This window comes from Periophthalmus magnuspinnatus, chromosome 23, assembly GCF_009829125.3.
Source record: "Periophthalmus magnuspinnatus isolate fPerMag1 chromosome 23, fPerMag1.2.pri, whole genome shotgun sequence".
NCBI lineage: Eukaryota > Metazoa > Chordata > Actinopteri > Gobiiformes > Gobiidae > Periophthalmus > Periophthalmus magnuspinnatus.
The window spans coordinates 6,184,752-6,207,574 of record NC_047148.1 but is presented as its reverse complement, the minus strand read 5'-3'; the positions used below and the strand labels follow the sequence as shown (position 1 = coordinate 6,207,574).

Here is a 22,823-nt window from a genome sequence, read left to right as displayed (position 1 = left end):
TCTGCAGAAGTACAGTTTATTTCTTAAGTGGTTGTTGGTAACATTCGTGTCACATCGGAAAGGCTCTTCAGGGTTAGATGAGCTATATAACAGATCACAAGAAGTAAGGAAAGCAACAGGTTACAAAACAACTCAATAATGTGGTCAGGTTGTCCCTACTTAAACAAAAAGTGTCTCTTTCGATAGTTATAACAAAGCACTAAATACAAAATGGTGAACTGACCAAAACACAAAGTCATCTCAATGTTAACAGAACTAGTCAGAAATGTTTCCAAGTATTTATCCTCAACCAACTTAAACATACTGCCAACAACTATTCTCACTATTATATACAAGTTAGAGACCGTCAAATAGAAAAATAAAGTTTGGTCTTTTCAGCTCTTGTCCCATTTCATGGCTTTCCATTTCATAAGACATGTATCTACATTTGGTCACTCTCCTCCACACTATCTTCTTTCACATTATATGCAACCTTTTACTGTGTAGCTGTTGTTGCCGTATTTAACACATATGGTAAATAGTGGTCCCCTGACTATTAAGACCACATTTAGGGGGAAAAAAAGGGTATTTTTTTGTCTCTAAAATATTTTTGGTCCAGTGAATGATGAAGGTTAACTGAAATTACACCTAAAAAGGAGATTTTTACAATTTTCAACTAACCAAAAGTTGCCTGACCCAACTTAATTTAAATTGAACATACGTCAGATTTACTCAATAGCGTGAAGTGTTGAAAGAAACTCCAAAATAAGCTAAATAATCTAAACAAAAAAAAAAAAAGCTAGCCTGAAATCTACACACAAATATGTATATTCTATTTCCGGTAGTAAATGAGATTGTTGCATTTTACAACAAATGACTGTATTTGACAGTGATGGTATCAGTTCGATAGATTGAGTATTTTGCCTGTTGAAGTAATATGTAATAGTAATAAGTAATAACATAACAATATTGAATTCATCCATCAAAGACTCAAGGACAATTGAGATCACACTGAATGAAATGTTATAATCATTACAGTTGTTGTCAGTCTCCCTTTGCCTTATTTGAGTTCATAACCCTTTTCTTTGTAAATTATATCTCACGGATGCTCTTTTTAACTCATGTCTAACCAAATTATCCCAGCCAGGTCTGTCCTGTTAAGGTCTATAGGCTGCAGGATAGAGCTGTTAGCTATGGTCAACATAAGGAATATGACCATTTCCAGTTAAGGTACAAAACTTAAACAACCAAGCTATTTTGAAATCATTTGCATACAAAATTGTAAAAAAAAAATATGAATAAACAATAAATAAAACAAACCAAATATTGGTCAATCCCTTATATCGACAATAGTCTGGTCTTGCTACCATTTGATGAGAAAGGGTACGTCTACTGTAAGGCAGGTACTGTAAGTGACTATAGGTAAGGCAGGAGCATAGTGATATTTTTGGTATGGCTTCTTTTAGGTAAGACACTGATAGCTCTTTCACCAGTGAGAAAAACGACCAAGACAAAAGCAGAGTAAAGTGGGGAATGAAAAAGTACCAACTGAGCAGCCATTTTGTTAGAATTCAGTGTGCTACAATAAATGAAATATTTGATGCTTGCACTGGTCTGAAATCATCGATAAAAAAACAAACCCTCCTTCACATTTTTTTCACATTCAGTCTCTTCATCCACTCACTAATGGTGATTTGTATATAGATCTACATTTACAAAGTCTAGGAAGGAACACAGAATATATACAGAAACTCCACCATCGGGCCACTCTCTCCGTGTATAGCAGCACCTCCTTATGGACAGATTGTGCATTTCACCTGGGCAGCAGCATCATAGGAGGATTTGTAAAAATGTCAGTCCAGTGTATTTGGTTCCTGGGGTTCAAATGGTTTGAGTGTCATTGTGATATTCAATTTTAGTTTCTTTTGTTCATCTTCTGATCCCCCATGTGCTCCATTTGTGCATTTTCTTTCAAAACCACACTGTTGATTTCGTATTCATTATTCCCTGGGGCCTGCTGGCAAAGACAGAATGAAAGAAAAGTAATAATTAGAAGGACAGTAGAGATATGATCACAAGTATCATCACAACATAGTACAATGTATAAGACCAATAAAGACAATGTAACAATGATTACATTCCTACTTCTTTTAGGATAACCTTTTTTATCTACTCAATGAGAAAAATGCACAATAGCCAACTACAAGAACAGTCACAATAGAAAACACATGAAATATACAAAAAACTACATGTATAGTATAATGATTTAGTATTTCACTGTAGCAAGTAGTGGAATTTCATTATATATTTTTTTCATTTTAGAAAAAAAAGGCCTGTGAACCCTACATCTATTTCTCGGACACCGCATTTTTTATCAGAAAATAAAGTACATAGTGGAAATAGGGGGTAGGTGAAAATCTTTCTGTCCACTCAAACCTCAAATGCAGGACAATACACGATTAATCAAACACATACGAAACAATCAAAATAAAACTGTAGGTAGACTCATAATGAAATGACACTTTTATGACATGATTTTAAGTTCATAAAGGTTGATTCTATACAAAAAACAATGTTCCATCCATTCTAGCTGATAAAACTTTCACACTCACTTTCAGCTTTACCAGACCAAGGCCCTTGAGCGAGTGCTGACTCCTCTCCTCCGACCGGGCTCTGGAGAAGCTGGGTTTCGATGGCTTCTTTTGTGTGACTCCAGGAAGAACTGACAATGAGCAGAATATATGGTTGTTCAGAACTTAAGAACAAAAAATTTAAATAAAAACTTGCCTTCTGACAGACGGATTAACTGACTGAACTTTATTTTTATGGTCAAATTAATCTTAAAAAAAAAAAAAGTTCACCTTATTTATTTCCAAATGAAGCCAAAATGAGAGAACCATACCTTCTTGGCAAATGCTCGACCACACTGATCACAGGCGTGGAGGGAGAAATTCTTGGTGACCCGGACCTCGGTAGACCCTGGGCTGCTGCTCTCGTACTGGGTGTCCTGGCGGCGCGAGGGTGAGGTCTGGGTGCCGGGGGAGGTGGTGGAAGAGCGCTGGTGTGAGTGTCGTGTCATGGGGGGGCTGGCGGGCCGTGGCTGGTATTTACTCCCAGCTGAGGGCTCCTGCTGTTTGCGAGGAGTGGAGTGAAAGGCAGAGGAAGGGGACAGAGGAGAGGGCGATGTACAATGGCGGCCGTTCACCTCCTCTTTGATGGTGGCCCTCTTGTTAGGAGTGTTATTACTGGTAAGCACCGCCTCGGCCTGTCTCTTGACTGCGCGACTCTCTAGTTTGGGCATGATCTTGGCAATGTAGGACGATGACTTCTTATGCACCACGGTAACATGCCGGAGCACGTCCCGTTTGCGGCGTGACTCGTAGCTGCAGAGAGGACAGCGGTAAAATTTAATGAAGATCTCTGTTCCGTCCGTGTGCAGCTCAATGTGCTTGGACAGGTTCTGCCGAGAGCTGAACTGTCTCTTGCAGAGTTTGCAGAAAAGTTGCTTGAAGTCAAAACCAACAGAGAGTGCCTTGTTTTTGGATAAGGGAGGAATGGACAATGTTGTAGTCTTCTGGCTTGGAGGGCTCTCATCTTCCTTCACCTTAGTGGTATTTTTTTCAGTGTTTTTTGAAGTTTCTGTGCTGCCGCTTGGGGATGGGGCAGGACTACTGTCAATGTCCACTTCTTCTTCTTCTTCTTCTTCTTCTTCCTCCTCCTCTTCCTCCTCCTCCTCCTCTTCCTGCCCCCTCTCCTCTTCCTGCACTTTCTCCTCTTCCTGCACTCTCTCCTCTTCCTCATCAGAGTGCTCAATTCCTTCCTCTTTCAACTTTACCTTACAAGTCTCCAAACTGAGGTTGGAGATAGGAGGGAGTGTCGTTTGAGGGACAGGTACTGAGGATACGTTGGTTCTATTCTTCGAGCTGTAAATCTTGTGGACAATTCGCATGTGTCTCTTTAACATCAGCTAAAAAACAACAAGGGAGAAAGTAAAATGAGATTATATATTTTTTTCTGTGGCACTTCTGTTCTTGCTCAGGTCAGCTTTATTTATACGACCCCATTCTTCAGAAACAGCCTAGTATGATATATGACGAAAGGTATAGCGTAACAGATCAAGTATAATCATTTGACTGTTTTTTTTCTTCACAAAATTAGACTGAACACCAGGGCTCCAGAGTGCAACCATAATGGGCACATGAATGGCAAAAAATTTTGTCTGGCGTAACAAAAAATTTTCTTGGGTGAACCTGACAGATCCTCATCACATCCTTTCTCCTGGGTCCTCTCTACTCATTCTAAATACATATTTAATAGTATAGAATACATTTAAATGACTGTTTTAATTGACAAGTAAACAAAGAAAAACGTTAATTCACTCAATCTCACCTTTGACCACACCGCTAAAGCCAGTTGGAGCTGAGGCCAATGCACTCAGGTCACGCTCTGGTGCACAGAGCTAAACACACCCCAGAGCTCATAAGTTTGTTTTTTCATCTATTTGTGAATGAGACACAGTAAGTACCTTTAAAGAGAAGCATCAGTCCTTCAGATCCTCCACACTGTGTTTAGTAACTTAAATTAAGCTGTTGTTGCTACGTGAAAAAGAAAATAAAACAAGACGCAAAAGACTCTAAAGATCAACTACTGAAATTGAAGAGGTCTCACTTTGCACTTATTATAGTGAAGTGTAAAGACCTTTTAAAAGCACAGACTCTAACTAGTTTTTTTCTAGACCAGTTTTTGAAGATATTTATTTAATAACTTTTTATTAATTAACCTCATAGGCTTCTGACTCATTTTCATTACCTTAAACAAATTGTAAATTCTTAATGTTGTTTCATCAAATAAACACATTTCAAATGATAAAACTAGTCATTATTGAAATATTATTTCCTTTTTTTCTTTAATAAGTGTGTAGTGTAGGGTTTAATGAATGTGTAATATGGAGTATGAATTGTATATCAGAGTAAAAGTAAGTAACCATATTATTTATTTAGCCCTTACTGTTGAAGCACTTTAAGGATTATATATTACAATAGTGAAAATGACTGTTCTGGTGCACTCAAATGAAAATTTTAGGCACACCGGTGCATCCAACTCAAATTGTTAGTCTGGAGCCCTGAAGGCAGTTATTAGTCAAGGTAATATTCAAAAATAGGAAATAGAAATAGGATTGGGTCTAAAAAGTACATGAAATATATGCACACACTTTTCTGTGATATGGCCTGCATTGCTGGGTATCAGATGACATCCCAACATTCTATATATATTAATATTCAAATATAGATATGGGCAGCTAGAATTAGTGTTGTTAAAATGCAGGTTTTTGTTGAAATATAGTAGATTCTGGTCTAGTCACTGATAGAAATGATCAGGTCATCTTTTGCATATTTCATATGAAAGTCTAATGTAATTAATAAGAAAAAAATGTTCTCTTGCCTCACATCTGGGAGCATGACATTGTCACATGCTAGAATCTGAACACCACCAATTATTAGCCACAAACCAGGCCACATTATTTTGAACCCAGACTGACCTGTGAACTGTAGGTCCTCTTGCACAGGGAGCAGCGGCAGGGCATGAGGCTGCTGCTGCTGCTGCTGCTGCTGCTACTGCTCTGCGGTTTGAGCTGGCTTTGAGCAGGAGGTTTGGAACTCACAGCTTTGGCAGGAGACGATGTGTTACTGCGGCGAGGGGCTGTATCGTCCAGAACAAATGGCTGATCGGGTTTGGTGGCCATGTTGGGAGCAATGTTGTCTCTGCGCAGTCCGCGGTGCACCTCATCAAAATGCCGCCTCACATTGGCTTTAGTCGCAAAACTTTTCAAGCAAACTGGACACGACTTCCCAGTGGGTGTGCAGGCAGTCCGTTGCCGACCTTAGACAAAAGTAAAATACTATGTATTATTCAAGCATTATTATCGCAGCCTTTTAAACTATCCTGGATACCTTGCATATAATTTGAATTTGGAAAGTTTTCAGGTATTTCCTAAAAAGCTACACGTACCCTGACATTTATCTATGTAAAAAAAAAAGTTTAAATTCAATGGTGCTAAGAATGTATCAGCTGGTACGTAGAAAAGTGAGGTTAATTTGGGTGAAGCTAAAAATAATAGTACCTAGCGCCAAAATAGGTATACTGGTGAAATTGCATAGACTGAAAAAACAAGGACCAGCTTACATGTCAAGGTATATCAAAGGGGAAACACAATTAAGATATATAGTATTACTGAGACAAGTGGAAATGACCCTTTAAACCCTTTAACAGGTTTACAAAAGATAGTACATAGACAGTTAATGTACAGTTGTCAGTACCTTTGACCATGGAAAGGAGGCTCGTAGGAACAGTGCGTGTTTCAGTGAACTTTCGGAGCTCCTCCAGTTTAGTCTTGTGCATTTTTCGACAGTGACGCCTGATGCTGCGGCGAGAGTTAAAGTCCTGACCACACAGACAGCAGGAGATCGTCACGTCCTCCACCTACGGAAGCAAAACAGCCGTTGCTATAAGAAGTATAGCATAGATGTTCTAGTTATATTCATTCAACATACCCTGGATATATGCAATTTTTTACACTCTGTTTTATTGGCTGGTGTAGTAGCAGTGATGTTTTGTGGTTATGATATGAAAGAGTAGCTCAGAATCGCACCACATGCATGAGGTACAGCGGATTAAAAATCAAAGATCCAAGGTCAGGTCAAGCCTTCCCGAAATCAGGGAGGTTTAAATAAAAAAATATATCCTCTAGTGTATGGCGATTAAGTTTTCTTTCAAACATATATTTACTTTTCTTCAATGTGCCCTGTCTGACTGGTCTTATTCAGTAAAGGAACAATGTCAGCATAACGAGCAAACAAAAATTTGTGTCATTACCCCACTGTTGGAGTCCTCGTCTTCAGCCTGGGGAGGTACAGGGGGCTCCTCGGGGGGCTTCTCCTCCTCCACAGGGGGAGGACTCGGGCTCTTCTGACTCTCTGTCTCAACAGGTTGACTCGGCTGGTTATTGTCCACATTCTCCGTGGACTGTCCCTCCCACGCTACTGGACTCTCTCTGGCACTGCAAAAACAACCAACAGGAGAAAGCCATTAAAAACAGGTCTATTGACTTAATCATCAGACTTTTATTTGGGGAAGAAACTCTAACACAAGTCCTGTTTTGTGCTCCCTGCCAAAGTGCATTTGCCAGGATGGATTTCACAAATTTTTTATAAAAGGAAATCTTTTCATTATAATGATAACATTTCACTTGGACATGAGCAACAGAAGTGACAAAGAGGCAAGTCCATAACTGTTACCTAGCAACCATACTTTGAACAAGGGCCAAATATATTATAACACCTTCACCTATCACAACTGTGTACTGATAGGATAGATAGAGCATTTCCTTTTTTTTGCCTCTTTATTAATAAACTGCTAACTTAACCACAGGTACTATACCATCAAAATGAGTAATAGCATATGCACTTTAACCTTGGAATTTCATGTAACTTTAAATAACATGTGTCTTAGAAATACCTTGAAGTCATTGGTGGCATTTATAATAGACAAACTAAACTAACCAACTAAACCATATATTAAATGGTATAAACTGGAGTTGAAGTGACTCGCATACCACATAATACAATCCAATGGTCATTTTCAAAGCCTTCGTTCTTACCTGGGAGTAGCAGAGGGATACTGGGCCATTTCCTCCTCTGTAGACAGGTACTGAAACATTGCCTTATTGGTGGTCTGAATGGGCTCCAGTCGAACCACAAAGTCTGGGCGGTCAGCTCGGGGGTAGATGGCCTCCATCAGGTCCTTCATGCCTATGGTCTGTTTGTCCCCATCTCCACCTGTAGTCCATGAGAGTCCATATCAAATTATAATCTAACCAATGACACAATTCCACAATGTTACTGACCCTAACCTGTCATCCACCACCTTTATAAACCAAGTTAAGAGTATGTTACTGTATGGGACTACAGGTAGACAATAGCACTAGTGCTAGAACCTGTTACAACTTACAGTTAAAATTGTGATTTAAAAGAGGGGAAGGATTCAACTGTGACCAGCAGCCTTCCTGATTCAAACTGAGCAGCTGGGAGAATGTGAGGTACCATTTAGAAGCAGTGAGGAGTGGTTATAATGTGACAGGTGTGTAGTAGAGCTGTGGCACTAACTCATAAACATCATTTTACAAAACAAAAGCAACACTGACAAATACTGATCTACGCCACAGAAATTACCCTTTAAGATTTCTTTCTTATTAAGCACTGAAGATAATATTACAATTAAGTCAAGCAAAGAGAGAACAGTTCCTATTTACAATAAATGCTTCAGATGGCCAATTATGTAATTCATCAAAATAAACTTCCCTAAATACTGAAATATGTTTAACAGCCTGTTAAGTCAGAAACATTAAGTATCTTGAACACAAACAACATAATTAGGTCTTTTTGTCAATGTGAAAATTCTTCAATGAAATTAAACCACAATCATTACAATGAACTTGGACTCTGGCTAAACTTTACTGACCTTTTCAGTGACTTAGTGACTGAACAGTGCGTTACCTCTGCCTCTGCATTTTTCACAGCAGGGATAGGACGATATAAGATAATATAATTAATTGCGATAAAAAAGGTCCGCAAAAAATCGTTCATGGCATTTTTTAATATTCGTGATGATCACACACAATTATAATCGCCTTTTTGAAACCAGACTGCCTCATATTTACGGTTTCAATACAATGTTTAGATGTTAGATCTGGTTCTTGCCCACAAGGGGGCCCTCTGTCATAGTAATGAAACTTTTCAGCTTCTGTGCCTATTCTGAATTGGGGATGGTCTTTCATCACCGTCAGTCACTGTCATGGCTAGTGGGCAGACAGTAGATCTGGATCCCAGTGACGGTGCACATTTATATCCTCCACTCAAGAAGGTGAAGTCTGATATGTGGAATTATTATGGATTTGAAAAACAAGACCAACAAGATGAGCCACCAATCTGCAGAGCCTGCCCAAAAAAGCCACGGCTCCGAGAGCAAACATCAGCAAGTTACACGCACATTTGCGAACCAACCAACCTGCATTGTTTGACAAACTTGAGCCGAAAATATGCACCGTAAAGTAACATACCATGTGAAATAAACTATTAAATCCAGTTTGTGTTAGTTTGGATTTGTATGAATGCGTGTTTGTGTCGACTTTGCTATAGCTAGGTTAGTCCTAGCTGAGCAGTATTTGCACAGCTGATTGCACAGCTTGCTAGCAGTGGCGCATGGTTTTACAACAATCAGGAATTGTTGTAAAAGGTCCTGGCGTCCACATATGTCCACATATGAGGACATTATACTGCCTTGGTTTAATAATTATCATGATAATATTGTTAATCGTGATTAGTTTGGTCACAATAATGGTGAGCCTAAATTTTAATATCGTCCCATTCCTAATGCAGATACTAAAGACAATACCAAATTTGCACTGTCTACATGCAGACAGAGGACTGAGTATCGCAGGAGTTTAATCAGCCACAATTGATAAGAGCACCCTCCAATCACAGAAGAACTACTTGTAAAAATGTATAATTTAAACATACACTATGTAACTTTTCTGTGATTCGCCATTAAACATGTTTAATGATCATATTTATATATTTATTAATACTGCATTAGAGTGAAGGGAACTTATGTTTGCTTTAAAATCATGTGAGTGTTGGGCCTAAATGAGCCATTATGAGGGAATACAGTCCCTAGTAAATTGCTCTGCTGCTTCTGGTAGAAAACACACACCAATTCAACTGTATGCCCCTGAAGTAAGACAGCTGCATAATATTTCTGGATTATTTTTTGCAGAGCGACCAAATCAGAGTAAGCCTAAAATTTAGTAAGTAAACAACACAAAGAAATCTGTGTAGTCCCTACGTTCTACAGGTATGGTTAATTTGCAAAAAACAATAGAAAGGTCCAGTAAGGCATACCAGAATGAAGAATATTGCCAGTGCATACAGGTCTATGGTATGTGATCGTGTACTGACCGTCAGGTTCGGGCAGGCGGGATAAGCAGTAGTATTCTTTGTGAGTGATGAGGTTAGGCAGGCCTCGGAACAAACTGCGGCAAAGTTTACATTCAAAGATGGTGTCCACCTCCTTCAGCAGCATGTTCTTCAGCTGGCTCGTGCCTGAACAAAAACAACCATTTATGATGTACAAATCACACCACTTCAAGTAAACATGTAATTTGTTTGATTATCAAAGCATATATAAATTACAAATCAGCAAATATGTTTCCAAAACAAAGGAAAGGGATTAGAATTATGTAAGAGAGAATTTAAAAAGTTGATGCAATGACCTTTGAATGTTAGACCGTTTACTGTCATGCCTGTGTTTATTGTGTCAAATCTTTGAACAGCACCTTGCAAGGTATTTCTACAGAAACATCACTGATCTGCTACAATTTGTTATGTATATACCTATTCTTGTTAACGGCATGAGTGCAAAGTGTGATAATGATATTATACATGATGTTAGTGTAAGGTAGTTTCTGTGATGTGCTCTTATTTATTTGGCTGTAAAGCTGATTTCTGGTAGTTATTCAGTAACCTCATTTTACAGAGTAATGGTTTTAAGATGTCATGGTTAAGTACCACCAAGTTGACCACAACATCTAGGACATTAAAGACCATTAGCAAAAAAGAAACTACAAAACTCACTCTTGTAAATTTTTTAGCTTGAGCCAAAAATACCCCAATATGAATGGGTACAGTTTATATTTTCTTGACTCAAGGCTTTTGTTGTTTTAGTTGATGAGACTGATTTGACAAAATGTGCTCATTTTGAAACATCAATATCATATTTATAGATGTTTGTTGTTTATCAACACCAAACTTGGATAGAATATAACTAGTATTAAGACAAATTCTCACCTGATCGAAAACATTCAATGATTTGTTGTATTCCTGATTTGGAGGTATGCAGAGGCTGCTGCAACAGAGGAGGGTCTCCAGGCTCCACACAGTGACCTACAGAACAACAGAGATGAAGGAAAGTATTAGCCCACTTCATTGCATCCTCATGTTAAACATCTAATACAAACACTCTGGTTTACTGTACAAGTAGTCGTCACATGACTACACACAGTAAACTAAGAGTAGTAGCTCTGTGATGGATCACAGAAATAGTGCTTGAAGCAGTATTGCATTATTTATAGTAATAGTGTTAGTAGGTGCACTAGAAGCATCGAGCCCTTTCTACTGAATCTGTATTCAAAACTTAAGTTAAGTTACACTGTTTCTAGTAAAGCTGTTTTGATGTCATACAGCTTGTAATTACTTAAGGACACTTAACTGGCCTCACCCGCAGTGTCTGTGTTTACTGCTGTATAAATGTGTATGTGAAGAGTTGAGCAGTTGATGGAAAACCCAACTGCCCAACAGAGGTAGAAAAGTCCTGTATAAACATGACCATTAACAATTTTACATTTTGATTCTGGACACCCAAAGTGCTTTACAGTGCATTATTTATTTACTCCATAGACGGTGGTGGTAAGTTACTACTGTAGGTAATGTGTGTGATTTGCCCAAGAACACAACTGTTTCCACTAGAGCCACTGCTGCCCCCTTGTGGCACTGGTATTCCCAGTGGTCTCCAATCAACCAGGCCTGGCCTTGCTGACACACTCACACACACCCCCACACACACACTCTCTCAAAGACACACACGGCCAAGGGGACTTAAACATAAATCTTGAATTCACCTTCAATGCCATAGTGAAATAAAATGGATGAACTTGTACGCAATTTGATTTCTGAATCAAAGTTTTTGGGTTAAAGATTTTTTCCCTTCAAAATGAGATAATTCTGCACATTTCTGGTCAATTTTATAGTCTGTTCACTTTTTGTTCATTATCTGAACCTCAACAATAATTTAAAGGCGATATATAAGACTTTTCTGATATATTGTTGTAATATTGTCTGATTATTGTTATTAGGATAATTTTTAAGTTTGGGTTTGCAACAATTGACTTCACACATACTTTTTAACCAAAATTTGGTTTTATTTTTTAAGACAAAGGTGAATATGTAGTGTACAGACAAATGAACGGAGGCCTGAAACTGTGAATGGCAGCCGTGTTAGACGTATTGACAGGGAGATGGAGAGATTATGTGTTTTCCTAATCCCATCCCCCAATGCTAGGGAGGAGAACAGTGATATAATCCCAACAGTCAGGCCTCCACCCCCTGCTCCCTCTGCTGGCAGGTCAAAGAGCAACCGATCACAGAGGCCAATTGACAAACTCCTTCAAATCCAGTTATTTCGTTCTTTCTTTATTCTTTATTTGTCAGGAACCATGTACAAATTAATTAATCTTACAAAAGAAAAGATGATTTGTACCAGATTTAGCTACTGCTATTTTGCATCTGCAGTCCCTGGGCAGGTGAACACACATTAAAAATACACATTTCATTACAATTACATTATAAGACTAACAGTTCATCATTAACATAAGCCGTAAAATAGAATAAAATGCTCCCATGTTAAGTACATGATGATTCCGATAGTTAATACCAAAATAAAAAATCATTATGTGCATTTTTTTTACAGTGAATACAGAACAGTACAAATTAACTAGACTGATGTGGACACATTTGATTATCTAAATGTAATCTAATGTACTTTTTTCAAATTTCTAGTAAAATTATTCAAATCCACAGACAATTTCAGACTATCTGGAAGCTGATTCCACTGTCTGACGGTTTGAAATGTAAAGGCTGCGTGAACAAAGGCCAAGGATCTTTTTGGAACTATGTATTTTCGATACACAGAAGACCAAGTGGATTGGGTAGCTTGTTTGAAACAAAGTTTAATAAAACTTTTCAATGTAGGTGGAGCTGCATTATTAATAACTTTAAATACGTTTCTTAGATTTGAATACAAAATTAAATTGTCCAAACTGAACATTTTGTATGTACTTAGGATTTTACAGTGGTGATAACAAAGGGTTTTTTTAATCGAGTACTTTTACTGCCTGATTATAGATGGATCTGAGAAATTTGAGCGCGCTCTCATTGGCCTGAGACCAGCAAGACACACAGTAAGTCATTTGTGGGATAATCACGGCATTGAAATATGTGAAAGCGGCCTCTACTGTCAAGTTGCTCCTCATGTGTTTTAGAGAAGAGATATTCTATCAGATTGAGTTATGTACTCTTTTTGAAAGACAAAGTCTGGTCCAAATGAACCCCTAGGTACTCTATCTCTGTGATGATATTTATTTTTACTCCGTTAACAAAGATGTTCGACATATCTTTAATTTTGTTAGTTTTGGTAAAATCCATACCATCTCTTTTATTAATGTTTAGTGTCAGACATGAAGATTGGAGCAAATCATCAATTGTGTCCAAGGCTGAAGATAATGTGGTGGCCACTTGCTGCGTATCCCTTCCATGTGCGTAGATGACAGCATCATCTGTGTAAATGATGATGTCTACATAACTTTGCACACGTCTGGGAGGTCATTCATATAAATGCTGAGCAACAGGGGCCCAAAATTGACCCTTGTGGGACCCTTCTATGTCCCAGGGACCCTGGGACATAGAATTGTTTCTTCTTACACACTGTACCCAATCGGAGAGATACAATTTTACCCAGTGCAATGCATCAATGGAAAGATGGTACTGAGAGAGCTTGGACAGGAGGACAGAGTGGTTTACTGTGTTGAAGGCCTTTCGTAGGTCTAGAAACCCAGCACCCACTGTGCCCCCTCTGTCCAGGCTAGCTCTAATGATCTCTGTCAGGTAGCAGCAGGCAGCTTTGGTGGAATGATAGCTGCAAAAGCCAAATTGCATTGGATGCAAGAAATTCGTGTCATTTAAATGCTTTGTTAACTGTTCTTCAATTGTTCTTTCTAGGATTTTTGTTACTGTAGGTAATATACTATTAGGCCTCCCATTTTTGCAACCAGATTTACGAATTAGTGTTATGACTGCTATTTTAAAAACACTGGGGAACACACTTTGCACAACTTTTGTCATTTTAAACAATTTCAATATTATACATTTAAAATTAGTTTATTGATGGGATGTGCGCAAATAATGTTGAAATATGAGAGAGTAAATTGAAAAATCTAACTTAACTCTTAAAAGCAAACTAGACTGGAGCATATTTATATTTAAATAATTCAAATAAATACAAACCACTTAAATTAAATTAAATAGTGCGCTATGTCATAACCCCATTTTTAAACTAGTGTGATCTGTGTTTTACTGATTTCGCCATAAGGAGTGTCAAAAGATTCTTTTTGGGAACGATACTCAGAATGAATGTGAGGAAAGTGCCCTAACCCTGAAGAAGAAGGGTTGCACAAACATACTATTATTATCTCTTGAGAGATAGACGGTCTTAATCTCATGTTGTGAATGAAACTACACAATTACAGGTTTTTGAATAGGAATCATAAAAACATAAGTAAAATCTCATGCAGGTGCAGGAGTAGTGAATCATTACCTGTGTAGTGAAGCTGCTCCTCGGTCTGGCAGCACTGGTCCCTGGTGTCACAGTCTGCTCCGCTCTGAGGGTCTTGTTCAGGCAAAAGGGGAGGAATGGGCCTCCACTTTGTGTTGGACAGAGAGCTCCCATCATCTGGCCCATCCTGTGGTTCATATGAGTCTGATCCAGGCTCAGAGAAGGGGGGCGGAGGAGGAAGAGGAGGAGCTGGGTTCGGATGCTGAGGTTGGTCCAGGGGCAGGGGGCTCTCTGTGGGCTGTGACGGAGTGTGGGGGGGCTCTGTCACATCTGTCTCCATGTCCATCAGGTCACTGTCACTCTGTTGGAGCAAATACAGATTAAAACAAATTTCATAATTAAATCATTAAAGGAGTTACAATATATCAGTGGTTGCGTCAATAATGGATCAGGAAGCAAAGGTGGTCCATGGGAAGGGAAACTGCAGTTTGGTTGGTGCTAAGAATTTTTTTTGAGTTATTTTAAAGTTATTTATTGCTGTATGCTAACTGCTTAATTTGTCTTCTCAATATATATTTATTTTTTGTGGCATTTTAAGCCCAAATGTTGGTGGCAGACTACTGTGTCAGAAATGTCAAAACATCTTATCCGTATTATAGGTGAAAATCGAATGGTTAAAAAATCTGTTTGGATCATCACAGTACTATTTAATTACTCAAATTACAAAAACAGCATTTGTGGAAAATGTGGAAAATGGGATATAATATAATACATTTGCCCCAAAACATTCACTGGCTAGTGACCTCTTGAGGTCATAGATGTAATTAGAAAACAACTTCAAGTGTGAAAATGAAACCTATATTTTCACTCTTATTTGTTTTTAATGGTTCTTACTACTTCAGACGATAACGTGTTTTTGACTCAAAAGTCCTGTGGTTTGGGATGTGTCACTGCATGGAGCCTCAAAAGGGGCAAATTAACCTTGCAATACAGTTGCCTGCAGCAACAGGACAAGAGGGTCTCTGCCAAACTCGGACCTGATTAACGTCTGCTGCGTGTTGAGAGTTCACCTTTGGACTATTCTCAGACACAGCATTTATCTCATTTATCTATTTATTTTTCTTTTATGTAGTGCCTCCCACTGCCTTGAAGGGGGTACAGATGACTTCACTGCCCAACACATGCACCCAGGATACTGTCACTAGGGTTGTCAAAAAAATTAATACACTGATTTGAACCAGTATTGCTACTGAACAGCTTTATATGGTCTTGATCTATATAAGAATAAGTAGAAGACCACAGGGCAATTTCATTATTTTGCATCTGTGTTCATTTACATTTTATTGTCTAAAAAGTAATTTATTTATTTTATTTCTACTGTGGTATCGAAACTGGTATCGGGTATTGAGACTTTTCTTTGGTATCAAAACTGAGTTGAAAGTCTGTCAAACACAAGAGACTCAATTTCATCTAAATAAATTTTTTGTGAAACTATAGTGAAGCTCCCAATTACCTACATTTGGACCTTATCCACCATTTGGACGCCACTGAATAAGGAATCACAATTACAATAAAAACTAACTCTAATACTGAAGAAAAATGTAAACAATAAAGGGTAGAAACTGTTTACTCGCAGATGCAGCACAAATCTTTAACTCTGGGGGCATTCGTGCTACAGTATTTCAACTTAAAAAAAACAAACAAACAAGCAACATGTTTATTCACTGTAAATCTCACCAAAACACATCACAAAATGCGGAATTACAGTAGGGCACAGACATGCAGGATGAGTACAAACAACAACTCAAAGTACAAGGGTACATTGTAATAATGAGGGACCACATGACATGGTTTTGTACCTGTCTGCGGAGGACAGAGGGACAGCTCTTCCTCCCAGGAAATTTATGAGACCTCACCATGGTGCTAAGAGCAGTACACTACCAGCTCACCTTAACACACCTGCAAAAACACTACACGTAAGTTCCAGTTCTAGTACCATCACATTATTCACTCGAGCAAGAGAGAAAAACTAAAATAAGAAACAGAGGCTTAATGTGAGGAGTCAAATGTAAGGACACAGCTTCAGTGAGTCATAGTATTACTCCAGGAGACTGCACATTAGTGACACTTTGCCAAGGTGCCAGCTGAAATCTCTCATGATAAAAATACAATCAAATTACAGAGTTAAACAAACTTGCTATTCAGAGTCTCTATACGCTACAAGCCATTCCCAGAAAAAAAAGCAACAGGATTTGTTTTATATTTAAAACCTGTTATTTCATATTACTTCATTCCTGTACAACCAACACAACTGTAGCATATACTGATTTTTTGTATTTCAAACAGCATTCTTGACCATGCAAACAATGATTAAATGAAAATTCAGAGGCAACTTCTCAGTAATAATTAACTAAATCAACTGCCTTCCATGGACAAATAAAATCTAGTAAATCCATGGCACAATTATCACCAGGGGATGTGACTCTCTCCCTAAACAAGGTTTTAATTCTATAAAGTAATAATGGTTTATGCTAATAGCTCAAAGGATTCTTATCCATGGGTTTCAGAGTGATGAAAATGTTTTGATAGTAATTCTCAATTTAAATCAAAATAGTATATCTTCTTAATGGGCAAACCTCCTCAAAATGTCGCAGGAAGATGAAGCTCGTTAATAAAGCAATGTGTTCGAATTACTTGGAGACTCAGATACTTTTTAATACCATTAAAAGACCACTAGAGGGCGACATTGTTTAAGTACATGTTTTTTCTTTTTTCCCACGTTTTTTTTAACACTTGTATTAAGTTCACTTGACTTTGGCTATTCAGATAACTTAATCACAACATTATATTATAATAAAAAATTTTATATGATGTGTACTACACTAAACCAATGTTAAGTTCTGTCTAAAAAAAAATATCTGCAGTGCTGATAATACAGCCTAGTACAAGTAGGACAAGTTATGATACAGTTTCATAGATGGGTATAAATGCAAATGTTCATGTGCAAAATATTACTACGAACTCAAAGTAAAGTAGAGGTTTGTGTATCAAAAGTATATATTTAAAAAGTAACCAAAGGTAATTTTACTAATTGTAACTAATTACCACCCAATAATAATTAGCCATTTCTGTGTTTTTTAAGCAATTATCTTATTCTCTGTGTAGGTGGTAAAGTACAATGTTTTACTCTCAGAAAATTCATATTTTTTTTCTTTCAGAAGTTTCATATTTTAAAAAATATGTAATTTGAGTGTTTCCTTTTTGGGCATTTCAGTAACAATTCACCTCCTGTCTCCATCTACCCACTACATCCACTTCTTTCCCAAAGTTCATGTCCTCCTTCACTACCTCCATCTATCATCTCTTTGTTCCTGTATGTCTGCATCCTCTTACAATTTTCTTTACTATCCATATCACCACTGTACATGTGGCACTGAAGGATGGTTCAAATGCAGATTTCCCTTCAGAGTATATTAAAGTGTACACACACACACATTTCATGTGAACGCACTTACTTCTGTCTAATTGCGATAATACCAAAAACCCACTTTTAATAGGTTTTGGTGCTCTGAATTATTTACATGCTTGAGTACATGAAGTAGTAGAAAGAGCACTAAAAAAAAACGTACTCAAAATTACTAGTTACTTTTTACGCAATTTTAGTAGCATTTTAGATTTATACAAAACTTGTTTGATTATACAGTTTAAGATGAATTAAGTTGTTTTAAACAGCAATACGTATATTCTTTGAGATCTGGCCAATCAGAGCAGGCGATGCAAGGTAAGGCTAAGCAGCTAGTTGTCTAATCTTTTTTTAGTTGTCTATATGGATGTTTATCAAAGGCTGCTTATAATTATGTGGGTCAAAGGTCAAAAGGCCAGGTGGACATGACTAAAGCCGTGTTTTTTCCCTCAAAGTGAAACTCCATATTACACCATTAAATGCTGGCTGCTGGCACACATGTGATAGAAGCGGAGCACAAAGAAGACAGCAACATTATAAGCTGACCAAGATTCCCAAAGCATAGGCCACCTTCTGCTGCTACTGAGATGTGCCACTTCCATATTAAACATGCAAGATTCATAAATACAGGTCAATGACAATAAATGACCATTTGCTGTGTCTCTTGTTTCTTCTTTAATAATTTCCTATGCAGATAGAGCTAGTATTTTAGGCCCCTTATTTACATTATGTTCAATAGGTATCTAACACAAATTAATCTTGTGGGATAAAGTTATTCATTGTAGTTTTTTTTCTTACTATGTTTTAATACTTTGAGGCGTGAAGGGTTAATAAAAATGTTTTAGAGTTCAAATATTGAAGGAAATGGTGGTATTATTTTTCTATACATTATGTTCAATTACAAGCTAACCTAAACTAAACTGGGATAATAAAAGTGACTGTTAAGTGTACTTTTTTCTTAAGATACCAAGTTTTGATACCTTGTGGGTCTTGAGGCTGTGCTGTTAAAAAGGTTGACGTTGGCTTTCAGTGAGATGCAAAACTATAACATTGTTGCCAAACACTGCACAACCCAAACTAAAATTGCTAAAATTAATCGACTACTGCCAGCTCCATATAACATAAACATATTCTATGACAAAAGTTTTCACCTGCTCCACAGCTGCATGGCTACTTGTAAATAAGAACAGAATCTAATCTTTTTGCCTGGACATGTGGAGTACAATGTCCATACAAATTACAGTGGTCAACAACACTTAAGTGAGAAGTGCTTTGATAATGCAAGCTGGAACCTGCGCATAATGAAAACTTGTGGCAATAATCTACTGAATACATTTAAAATCAATGTATTAAGGTAGAGATTATGTTACACTGGTAAAGAGTGACGATGTCTGCTTCGTAAGCTTATGTGAACAGTAATTTTATGACAATGCTAGAGTGACGTTTACTTACACAATTGAATCTTTGCCACTGTCTGACAAGGAAACATCAGTGAACAAATCTGTGACCTGAATTACTATGATCGACAACAAACTGCCCACTAATGAGCATGTAGAGCTTTAATAGCTACCTGGGCTAACATAGTCTCAATGAATAATGTAATGGATGAGCATAAGCAGGGTACCCAAGGCCTTTTTCTTTTTTCAGCTAAAGAAAATCAAATTATGGTTTGTGTGACAACTTCAAGCTAAATGGCATTTTCTGTACATCCAAATGGTTGGAGATGTTAGGCAAAGAGAATTTGGACTTACAAAACATTATTGCGAAAAATACATTCTCCCTGTCTCATTTTGATTGAATAACAATACTAGATTTGTGATAAAACCAGTTTTGATAGCAAATGACAATTATTAAACTTTCACAAACTAAGAATTTCACTCCTCTATATTGCCAAATTTAACTCTATTGAAAGTTGTAATACTTTGAAAGGCTGAACTATGTAATTTTATAGCAGTATGGAATTAAATTTCTCCAAGGAGACAAGCAAGTGTCTTGTAGAGTATTATAGAGCAATAAAAACAATAATAATGATGCTAAACATTAGTTTAAGTCTCTTAAAGTGCTACACTGTGGTCATTATTCAGTGACTTTACCCTTGGTGGTGGTAAGCATCATCTGTAGTCACAGCTGCCCTGGCAGGCTGACGTATGGTAAACTGCCATTTTTCCCCTTGACCATCGACAATCACTCACTCAAACGGCACTTGGTCTGGGCGGGAATTGATCCTCTCACCGTTGGATTGGTAGATGAGTGCGTTAACCACTGAGCTAATTTCACCTAAAAACCACAAGTACTTGAATAAAATCAATGCAATTCAATTCAAATACAAGTAATGCCATACTGTGGAACATTTCATGCAACAAGCAGGTAGCAGACAGCCCACCAAAAATGTTACATAGTGCACCTTCAGGTATAAGAAAACAGAAAATGTCCTATAAAGTGCAAGTTCATAAAAAGTGATGTTATTTAATATGACAGAGTAGATCATTTCTCTAGACTTAATATGTGGTCACAATATTGATCTAAGATCTATAACATAACTCAATAGATCTACTCCTCTGCTCGCATATACCACGTGCTTGGCGAATGATTTCAGTGACAGCGTGAACTGATTGAGTATTGACAGCTCCTCTGTCTCGTGAATGAGCTCTCGTGGATGTGCCTTGCGCAGCGTCCAAACGCACAACACCAACAAATAAAATGTTCGGATAAACGCTCAATAGAGAGAACTCACAGCAGAGACGCGTGGCGCGCCATGGATGAGACACGAAACGTGCTTTCGTTTCTTCAAACTGATCTAAGCAATCATGTACAAGTGGGAGGCATTTATCTACACATGAGCCATTAGCCACATGCACCACGCACCACGAGGGGAGAGCGGAGCAAAAAAACAGCCTTGTGCTGGCCTGTCGAGCCCTGGACACGGTCTAACCAATGTGCACGCATCCATTTACGCACCCCCAGAGTGGCGAACAATGCTTGTTCCGAAACAACCCTGAGATCTCCGCGTTGGCAGCAGTTATGAGGTCGGGGCTGAGTCGAGGGGAAGCGCACGGTGATTGTTGCCGCCCGGATCCGCGTCTATTGGCTCCTTTCAGCTGGGGCAGCGTCACACACGGTCTCCGCTTGCAACTCCATCGCCCCCCATGGGCGTGCGAGGCCGTGGGCTGTGACGCAAATGGCACTGGGTGATTTGTAAATGACAGATCTTCTAAATTCAACCCCATCACCACCGGGACTGCTCCCATCCTCGAAATTCCATGTAGAGATACCAATTCGGCTGTTGGTAACGAACATCCAGGCGGATGAACAGTTCGCTCTACGGGGATGCGATTGCATAACTCGGAAAACTTAACAAAAATGTGCCAGGAGTGAACGATGTAATGTTACTTTGTGCACTGGTCATTTGTACTGTATTTGGATGGATCGTAGATTTGACAGTGTGCTCACAACGAGTGCTCATGTTTTGGCCACAGCAGGAGCCACGGAGCGTATAGGAAGCGGAGTGGCCTCGCTCTGGTGGATGAGCGGTGGCCAGAGCTAGGACGCATGCACGTAGCTGACGGGGAAAGACAGGACAGCCCGAGTGGGACTCAGGGCTGCATTCACAGGCCATAATGGGCCGGCATGAATACTATTGTGCTCTTTTATCCAATAGTCCCGAAGTATTTACAAAAGGTTGGCCAACACACACACAAAATATCAGGGTGACACGGTGACGGCGGTTACAGCAGCTGCCACGGTGCTCTGCGCAAAGCAGCAGCACAGGCACAACCATTGCGCAGCGCTGGACTTCCCCAGTTTTGTGCAAACTATGTGGTTCACCCAAAAGTCTTTTTATCTGTATATTATTCAGGCTGTCCTCATCTGGCAACAAGCGAGCCAGAGCGCAGGGCATTCGCTGTTCTCATGGCACAATTTGCATTGCCTCCATTATCCCCCAAAATCTCCTTTTACACGGTTATATTGTCAGCCTAAAAAGCCACTATTTTGAGCCACAAAGGGGGCAGCTTGGCTTGATCAAAGAAAAGCGAAGTACAAAATGCACCTTTCATGTCGTTAAAGAGAGGCCCCTCGAAAACGTTTGCAGCATGCCAGGAGAGTACGGCGTAAAAACGAGCTAACCCGGATAAAATAAACACTAAGACAAGGTGCTCCACACCTATAAACTCGTTCATTACTACCTCGGTGACAACACTAAACCATCCTTGGTCATTTGGAGTAGACATGAGCCCATAAGGATGGTGTTATCATAGATGTAAAACGGTGCGTTTTGCGGATCCGTGCCACTATTTCCAAGAAGCAGCTTGGCGCACAGAACCGGTGACCCTTCCATCTTTGCGCGTCATTCTCTCGGGTGAATCCACGGGCATTGTGTCCTTTTTATCATCTAATATGATCAATAACACACCCCTGTACCCAGTTCTATCACTGATGAGGCCAAGGAAGGACACAGAGGCCGATATAAGTCTCTGAAAGTAGTCGTTTCCCCATAGCGGCCAGGCTGAAACAAGAGGGCGATGACGCCATTTTCTGCAAAACAACCACGCTCGCAGAGCCAAAGCGAAGGAGGTTTCGCCGTTCCATAGCCATATAGCCTCTCTCAAACGCACTAGCACAGAGCCCTACCTTGTATTTGTTGGGTAGATGTTTCAATCGTTTGTTTGAAGGGCAAAGCCGTACGATCGTAGCCACGAGTCCGGAGACTGTTTATCTCGCCTCGCAGCGTCCCCGGTCCACTCTGAACAAGTTCCTCTGCGAGTGGCTGCCTTTGTGCACCCAGTGGATCCTCTCAGCATTGAACTGGTCTCTGCGCAAAGGTGCACGCTTTACGTCTGGTTTCAGCAAGAATTGAAAGCTAACAAACACGAAAACACACAAGAAGATAGGAAATCAGAAGGTTAATCAAATAAAAGCGAAACATTCTCACATTCATTTATTT

The 22,823-nt window shown here is 38.9% G+C and overlaps 1 protein-coding gene across 4 annotated transcripts; it reads right to left on the bottom strand.

The window, feature by feature from the left end:
* znf800b (zinc finger protein 800b) lies at window positions 1-22,823 on the bottom strand. Of its 4 annotated transcripts, XM_055231463.1 has the most exons (12): window positions 22,511-22,823; window positions 16,278-16,377; window positions 14,461-14,779; window positions 10,881-10,976; window positions 9,993-10,136; window positions 7,637-7,814; window positions 6,853-7,036; window positions 6,297-6,459; window positions 5,519-5,859; window positions 2,882-3,946; window positions 2,592-2,701; window positions 1-1,996 (listed from the first exon to the last, which is right to left on the bottom strand). In XM_055231463.1, the coding sequence occupies exons 2-11, from the start codon at window positions 16,335-16,337 to the stop codon at window positions 2,600-2,602; spliced, it is 2,652 nt and encodes an 883-aa protein (XP_055087438.1). In that variant the 5' UTR covers window positions 16,338-16,377; window positions 22,511-22,823; the 3' UTR covers window positions 1-1,996; window positions 2,592-2,599. The 4 variants fall into 4 exon arrangements, with proteins under 4 accessions (XP_055087438.1, XP_055087439.1, XP_055087440.1 ...); XM_055231464.1 differs by lacking the exon at window positions 16,278-16,377 and having other exon boundaries at window positions 22,511-22,819; XM_055231465.1 differs by lacking the exons at window positions 16,278-16,377; window positions 22,511-22,823 and adding an exon at window positions 20,836-21,007.

Excerpts from the sequence above, each read along its gene's own strand:
- znf800b (XM_055231463.1), bottom strand. The coding sequence starts at position 16,337 with ATGGTGAGGTCTCATAAATTTCCTGGGAGGAAGAGCTGTCCCTCTGTC. Across the intron at positions 10,977-14,460 it reads GGAGCAGCTTCACTACACAG|GTCACTGTGTGGAGCCTGGA; the intron begins GTAATGATTCAC and ends GTTGTTCTGTAG. Across the intron at positions 2,702-2,881 it reads GTCGAGCATTTGCCAAGAAG|TTCTTCCTGGAGTCACACAA; the intron begins GTATGGTTCTCT and ends GCTCATTGTCAG.